Source organism: Rhinolophus ferrumequinum, chromosome 10 (genome assembly GCF_004115265.2).
Source record: "Rhinolophus ferrumequinum isolate MPI-CBG mRhiFer1 chromosome 10, mRhiFer1_v1.p, whole genome shotgun sequence".
In the NCBI taxonomy this organism is placed as follows: Eukaryota; Metazoa; Chordata; class Mammalia; order Chiroptera; family Rhinolophidae; genus Rhinolophus; species Rhinolophus ferrumequinum.
This window is the reverse complement of record NC_046293.1, coordinates 90,631,443-90,638,757: the sequence shown is the minus strand read 5'-3', so window position 1 is coordinate 90,638,757 and position 7,315 is coordinate 90,631,443. Positions and strand designations below refer to the sequence as shown.

The 7,315-nt window shown below is 45.0% G+C and overlaps 1 protein-coding gene across 1 annotated transcript; it reads left to right on the top strand.

The window, feature by feature from the left end:
- The first annotated feature begins 216 nt into the window (after positions 1–216).
- LOC117029130 (uncharacterized) lies at positions 217–4,039 on the top strand. The gene is made up of 2 exons (XM_033118157.1): positions 217–1,159; positions 3,217–4,039. The coding sequence occupies exon 2, from the start codon at positions 3,273–3,275 to the stop codon at positions 4,011–4,013; it is 741 nt and encodes a 246-aa protein (XP_032974048.1). The 5' UTR covers positions 217–1,159; positions 3,217–3,272; the 3' UTR covers positions 4,014–4,039.
- Positions 4,040–7,315: the final 3,276 nt, after the last annotated feature.

Genomic DNA, 7,315 nt, shown 5'->3' with positions numbered 1-7,315 from the left:
ATGACCTATGGTATCGAACCATAAAAATAAAATTACAATAAAACATACTAGGAAAGAACAATAAATATACCACCAATCTAATCTAATAGAATTACTGTAATTGAACATGTAGCTCTGAGATGTCAGGCAAGGCAAAGCAAAACAGTGAATTAGTCATTCTCATTGTCATTGTCATTGATTTAAAGCAAGCCCATCGTTCTTCTACTACAGACTGAGGAGGAGCTGCAAGTGGACAGAGGTGAGGAGGTGGAGACAGCCCGCCCACGTAGGTGGCCGCCGCTTTCAGGAGCTCGGCTGTGAGGAAGAACAGGGAAGCTAGGTAGGGGCACCAGGATGCTGATGGGAACAATTCTGTAGAGAGGCAGAAACTGAGGATTCAGGGAGAGAGGGGCTGACTAGTGGGGCAGGAGCCCCGAGAAGGCCTAAGGAAGGGATGGGGGACCCACGTGAAAAATGAGGGAGTTTCCTGGCTGGTGATTCCTGTCTTGTTCAGTTTAAATGAGATGAGGGCGTAGGAGGGAGGGATTGGAGGTTTGAAAAAAATGGGAAAGTTACCAGATATTCCTCGTTAAATCTGCGGATACTCTGTTCGAGGTTAAGACTATTGGGCCACCTGAATCCAGGGGCAGACGGAAGGAAAAGGACAGATCTTCACAGGAATATCACCAGTGCCCTGTTTCAATCTTCAGAGCAGGCTCCTGAAAAACCCCCTCCCTTCCAAACTATAGGAGTCCTGATCTGGAGGTTCTCCTGTGCCCTCTTTTCTGAGAGCGATGATTTGTAGAGACCGCTAAGACAGGCAGGTAGCGTAGCCAATGGGGCCGCTAGCTGGGAGATTCTAAAGAGTGGAGCAGTTAGGGAGAAGGGGCGGTTTCCTGATGAGCAGAGGCCTTAAGTGGGAGAAGGGAGAAAAAGTGGGGCTTCAGACTTGTGGCAACAGAAGGAGGGGCACAGATGGTCCAGACAGGATCCTTCCTGGAGAAACTTGGCTGCGAGTGAGAACCTGGTCTTTTAATCACCCTTCAACACATGTTCTTGGAGATTTGGCTTTTAAATTTGAGCTAACTGGGATTCAGCCACAACGCTGTCACTGAAGGAAGAGAAGCAAAGAGCTGTGGGTCTAGACACCAACTATTTCACCTACCACGAGAGTCAGCAGGTGAGCGTGGGGGGACCCGCCCTGGCTTTCCCCCTTTCCGCCCTGTCATCTTCAGGCCGTGAGCTTGGAAGCCGGCAAAGTCCACGGTTCAGGCAGCCGAGTCTGACAGCTCTGGTTTCTAATCCTGGCGCCTCCATTTACTTGACGGTATAACTGTGGAGGGGTTACTTAACCATTCTAAATCTCAGTTTCTGTTTGGAAACTGAGAATATTTATCTCATCAGGTTGTCGAAAGGAATAAATGAGGTAATGGACGCATAACTGTCAGCTGATAACAGAGTGCTCACTGTATGTACTGATTCTCTTCTCTCCCCACCTGCCCTTTGGCTCTTGTGCTGCTCATCCACCCTCCTTGGCGGGCTGACGGGGCGGTCCTGCATCTGCCAGCTCACTCTGGAGGCTGGCTCTCATGACTCCTGTGTATGGGCTGTTCAAATGTGACCCAGTACTTGGGGTAACTTAGAAATATTGCTGAGTCTCAGGCATCTTTTAAAGAGAGTTTTCAGCACTAGCTGTGACAATTTCTCAATAAAAATCCAAAGCTTTTTAAAAATTCCAGAAAATTACAAGTGTTGGCAAGGATGTGGAGAAATTAGAATCTTTGTGCATTACTGATGGTAATGGAAAATGCCACAGCCACTATGGAAAACAATGTGGTGATTCCTTAAAAATTAAACACAGATTTATGATATTATCCAGCAATTCTACTTCTGGTTATATACTCACACGAAGGGACCCATACATATTCAAGGGGACTCAAACATAATTGTACACCCATGTTCATAGCACCTTTATTCACAATAGCCAAAAAGTGGAAACAACACAACAAATGTCCATCAACGAATGAATGGATAAACAAAATGTGGTCTATCCACACAATGGAATATTATTCAGCCAAAAGAAAGGGGGAAATTTTGACATATGCTACAAATTAAGTAAAACTTGAAGACATTATGCTAAGTGACACAAGCCAGATGGATCCAAAAGGACAAATATGGTATGATTCCTCTTAGAGGAGCTTCTCAGAGTAGTCAAATTCATAGAGACAGGAAGTAGAATGGTGGTTGCCAGGTGCTGGAGAGAGGGAGGAGATGGGGAGTTATTGTTTAATGGCTACAGAGTTTCAGTTTGGGAAGATGAAAAAGTTCTGGAAAAGCAGAGTGGTGATGATGGCACAGTGAATGTATTGTGAATGTATGTCATGCCACTGAACTGTACGCTTAAAGATAGTCAAAATGGCAAATTTTGTGTTATGTGTAATTTACCACAATAAAAAAACCCAAAGAATTTATGAAGTACTCTAAACCTCATGTTAAGTGATTGGTCACTATCATTTATAAGAAGGGACAAACATACCCAAATAAGCTAATAAAAAGATTTAAAATGTTTTACCCTTCTGTAAAGGTAATGTATCTAAATCCCAGCACAGGGCTTGCCGTATTTGGGCAGACAATTAGTGGTCAATGTTTTTATTATTATTATAAATAAAGCATGGTGATAGTCACCCTCAGAAGAGTTGTGGATGGAACAGAAGTCATGTGCAAGAAGGAAAGGGAAGATTCTATTCTTGGTGTCTAAAGTTTTAGGAAGTTTCCTGGCAAAGATACAAAGTGTAGAGATTGACATAGAGCTTCTAGCATAGCCAGACACAACCAGAATTATTAAAGTCATTTATTTGTTCCTTTCTTCATGCATTTATCAAGTCTAATAGTCTTGTGATAGCATGCAATAACCTACACTTGATGGCATGGGCATTGTAAATGTGAGCAAAGTTTGATACCTAACCTCCAGCAGCTTATAACCTAGTCGGAGAGATGAGATGTGCATGTCATCATAATGCGGTTGGCATGTGCACAGGTGGGCAGCCTTCATCACAGGCTGAGACGCAGAGAGAGGAATAGCCACACCTGGGGTGCAGATGTTGCCTGTGTGTAAAGATGTGAAACTGAGAGCTGGTCGCATATTGAAAACTTGAGCAGGCTTCTCAGACATGTGTAGGATTCTTGGTACCTGCTCTCATGTTCTGACCCTATGTTTTCTCTCTTTCCCTTGCCGAGGCATGGGCAGAGTTCTCCAGGTCTTGGATTCCATCGACCCTTGAGAGGCTGAGCTGATGGCTGCAGCAGCGTTGGCGGGACTGATCCCTGTGTTACACTCTGTGGCCGGTGACAAATCTGGCTACTACATTGGGCGGCAGCTGTGGTTTGGCTTCATTGCCGTGTATGGAATGGTGGTGTATGTGGTCCGCATGCCCTGGTCCCCCATCCATGAAGATTTCTGGTGCCATGGCAACATCACCGATCCTTGTTTGATTGAGTGTTTTGAAAACAGTTTCAGCAGTCCTGTAGTGGGAATTTGGTACTTCTTTTTCTTCATCTTCCTGGCCCTCTTCTTCCTCATGGAATTCTTCATGGCTCAGATTCGGCATAAGCAAATCAAGGTCAAGTCAGTGGAGTCAGCGGCAGGTGAAATGGAGGAGGGTTCAATGGTGGGAATCCAGGAGCACATCCCCTTTCCAAAGAAGTCCATCCTGAACTTCCATCAGGAGAAGATGCTTTTGCTTTTGTACCTCCTTTACTTCCTCCTGCAAGTTGGCACTCAGTGTGTGTTTTTGTTCTTTCTTATCTGCCATCACTTGCCGCTGGTGAGCCAGGCCATCATTCACTGCAGAACGGAGAGCTGTCCTGGACCCTACCTCTGCCTGATCAGGGGGACCATGGAGAAGCGGATGTCCATCTACACCCTCATCACCTTGTCCTTCATGGTCATCCTCTGCTGCTTGGCTTTCTTCATGTACAGCATCCACCACTACCTGTTAAAGGGGCTCTCAACTGCTAAGTTTTGGTTTGGCTGATGTTAGAAGTTCTGACTGAGAGTCCTTCCTCCCTCACACTAGAAAGTTTGTGTTCCTGTAAATATTGTGTCTGGGGTGGAGCTCACTCCTGCTAACCTTCATAAAATAAACATTTGTTGTTCTTGTTTTCTCCCTCTGTAGCCAGACTCAGGTGGTCTAATGTGGGGTGGATGGTACACACTTGATAACATTTCAGTGTCCTTTCACACGTGCCATCTAATTTTGTCCTCACCAGGAGCCTGCGATGGTGCGCTTGCTACTTCATTCTTCCAGTGTCTTCAAATCAGGAAGAGGTGCCATCGTCTTAGAACTATGAGCTGTAAAGAACCAGAGGGGATTGACTGATTGTGAAATGTCTCCCCAGTGCCGGTTGTAAATACAGGGGAGATAATTCTTCATAGGAAAACCCTTGGCGGGACTTTCAGATCAGGCTCCCCAAGCTCCTAGGTGTGGGCCCCGTCTTGCCACCTCACTTGAGTCTCCAGTGAGGATTGACCAAATCTGGATGAGTCCCACAGGGGAGAGGATGCGTGTGCCCTGGATGGGGATGAGGTTCGGTGGAAGCCATGCGCTGGATCTAACTGTACCTAGAAGCATGCTCACTCCCAGACCTGACCTGCCTAACGTGAGACAAACTGGAGCCCAGCTCAGGTTCACAGGTACCTACTAACCGCATCTTGGGGCTCCCTGCTAAGTCCTGCTGTCTGTAAGCACAAGACAGTTTGACCAGATATGGCTAAAGCTCTTCACGTTGGGGGAGGCCGAAAGACCAGGATCAGGATGAAGATGTTACAGAGAAGGAAGGTATAGCTGGTTACATAATCCTGGGTAGGCGCGTCACCCCCAGAAGTAATCTGAGTGACTATGTTGCACCTGAGGCTCGGGCTCCCTCCAGGAGGTCAGTGTGAGATGTGAGTAGAGGGCAGTGCCAGGGGCCTTGCCTTGCTGGTGATGTCTGTGATGTCCAAGCAAGCATGGTGTTCCCAAATCACTTAGTTGAATGCAGCTGGGATTTGTTTCTTGTGTAGTCTTCTTGGTCCCGAGTGTGACTGTGGCAGGCAGACCCCAAGGTGGCCCTCATGATTTTCTGCCTCCTGTGCCCATGACTTTGTGTAATCGCTCCCTCTTGCATGCAGGTGGGAACTGTGACTTGCTTCTAACCAATAGTCTGTCACTTCTGTGATTATCCCATATTATGTAGAACTCCATTTTAGGAGGCTAGAGCAAAAACTCCCTTGATGGCTTTGAAGGGGAGGGCTTATGGAGGGTGATTCATGGCTCAGCATCTCTTAGAGCTGAGAGTGGCCCCCAGCTGACAGCCAGTCGGAAATTTGCAAAGGAATTAAATTCTGCCAACAACTTGAATGAACTTTGAAGTGGATTCTTCCCTAGTCAAGCCTGCAGATGAGAATACAGCCTAGCTTATCCCTAGATTTCACTTCTGTGAGACCATAAGCAGAGGACCCATGGCTGGGCTCCTGATCCCCAGAAATGGTGAGATAATATATGTATATTGTTTTAAGCTGCTAAGTTTGTGGGAATTTGTGACACAGCAATAGAAAGCCAACACACTGACTCCAGGGCCCCAACAATGGTACCAGAGCAAATGGAAGCGAGTGGTCTCACCATCCAGTCTGTAGAAACATGCTTTTCTTCCATTCTGAAAACAATTCACCTGCTTCCAGTAGCTGGCACAGCCACAGTCTAGGGGCTTATATAAGTCTTAGCAGAGAGTCTCTTGCCAGAGACTGAGCCCACTGCTGCTTCTGCCCCTTCTCCCTAGATAAGAAGGTCCTGGAAAGATGACCCATCCAGTTCTGCACTGGTCTTAGCAAGGTGGGACCTGATGTCACAGCACCTTCAGCTGCACATACTACTATAAATATGTGACCTTGCTGGGCTCACATCACCTCCACCAGATAGAAAGCCTGGCAGTTGGAGCTGCTAGATGTCCCCTTTTACTTTCATTCTAGGCTGTGTTCAGAGTCCTGGGAGACCCCCTTCTGAGCCTGAGTTGGGCTTGTGGGGAGACCACACCCTGTGGTTGAGGCTTTACCCAGTGCCTGCTTGGACTTATATAGAAGAGGTGTTACATCTCAGACCTGCAGGACAATTTAGGGGGCTAATCAGAGCCGAGTGTTGCTGGGGACCCAGTATCTAGAATAGTGTTTGTTATATTGTAGGGACTCAATAAATACTTCTTGGACAAATGGAGTATAACCACATGCTCTCAGAGACTCTTAATGGTGTTTCTAGGGCTTGTGGGTGGTGGTAATACTCTTCTCAAGCAGGTTCACTGAAAGTCAAAGTTCAAGATATATACCACAGTGAGCTTTTTATTTGTCAATTACAGTTGATATTCAATATTTATTAGTTTCAGGTATATACCATGTTTCCCTGAAAGTAAGACAGGGTCTTATATTACGTTTTGCTCCAAAAGACGCATGAGGGCTTATGTTCAGGGGATGTCATCTTGAAAAATCCTAGGGCTTATTTTCTGATTAGGTCTTATTTTCAGGGAAACACGGTAGCATAGTGGTTAGACATTTATATAACTTACAAAGTAATCCCCCTAATAAGTCTACCTGGCACCATACGCAGTTATCACAATATTATTGACTATATTCTCTATGCTGTACTTTATATCCCCATGACTATTCTGTAACTGCCAATTTATCCTTTTTAATCCCTTCATCTTTTTCACCCAGCTCCCCTAACTCCTCCCATCTGCAACCATCAATTTGTTCTCTGTACCTATGAGTTTGTTTCTGTTTTGTTTGTTTGTTTAATGTATGTGTGTGTGCGTATGTATGTTTAGATTCTACATATAAGTGAGATCATGTGGTATTTGTCTTCTCACCCTGACTTATTTCACTTTGCATAATACCCTCTGGATCCATCCATGTTGTCACAAATGGTAAGATTTCATTCTTTTTTATGGCTGTGTAATATTCCATTGTATATGAGGGATATATGTACTATATCTCCTTTATCCAATTGTTTATTGATGGACACTTAGGTTGCTTCTATATCTTGGCTGTTGTAAATAATACTGCAGTGAACAAAGGGTGTATATATCTATGTGAATTAATGTTTTGGATTTCTTCAGGTAAATACCCAGAAGTGGAATTTCCAGGTTATAAGGTTCTATTTTTAATTTTTTGAGGAATTTCCATACTATTTTCTATAGTGGCTGCACAAATTTGCAATCCCACCAACATACATGAGGGTTCCCTTTTCTCCACATCCTAACCAATATTTGTTGTTTGTTGATTTATTGCTGATGGCCATTCTGACAGGTG

Coding starts and splice junctions, on each gene's coding strand:
- LOC117029130 (XM_033118157.1), top strand. CDS start 3,273: ATGGCTGCAGCAGCGTTGGCGGGACTGATCCCTGTGTTACACTCTGTG.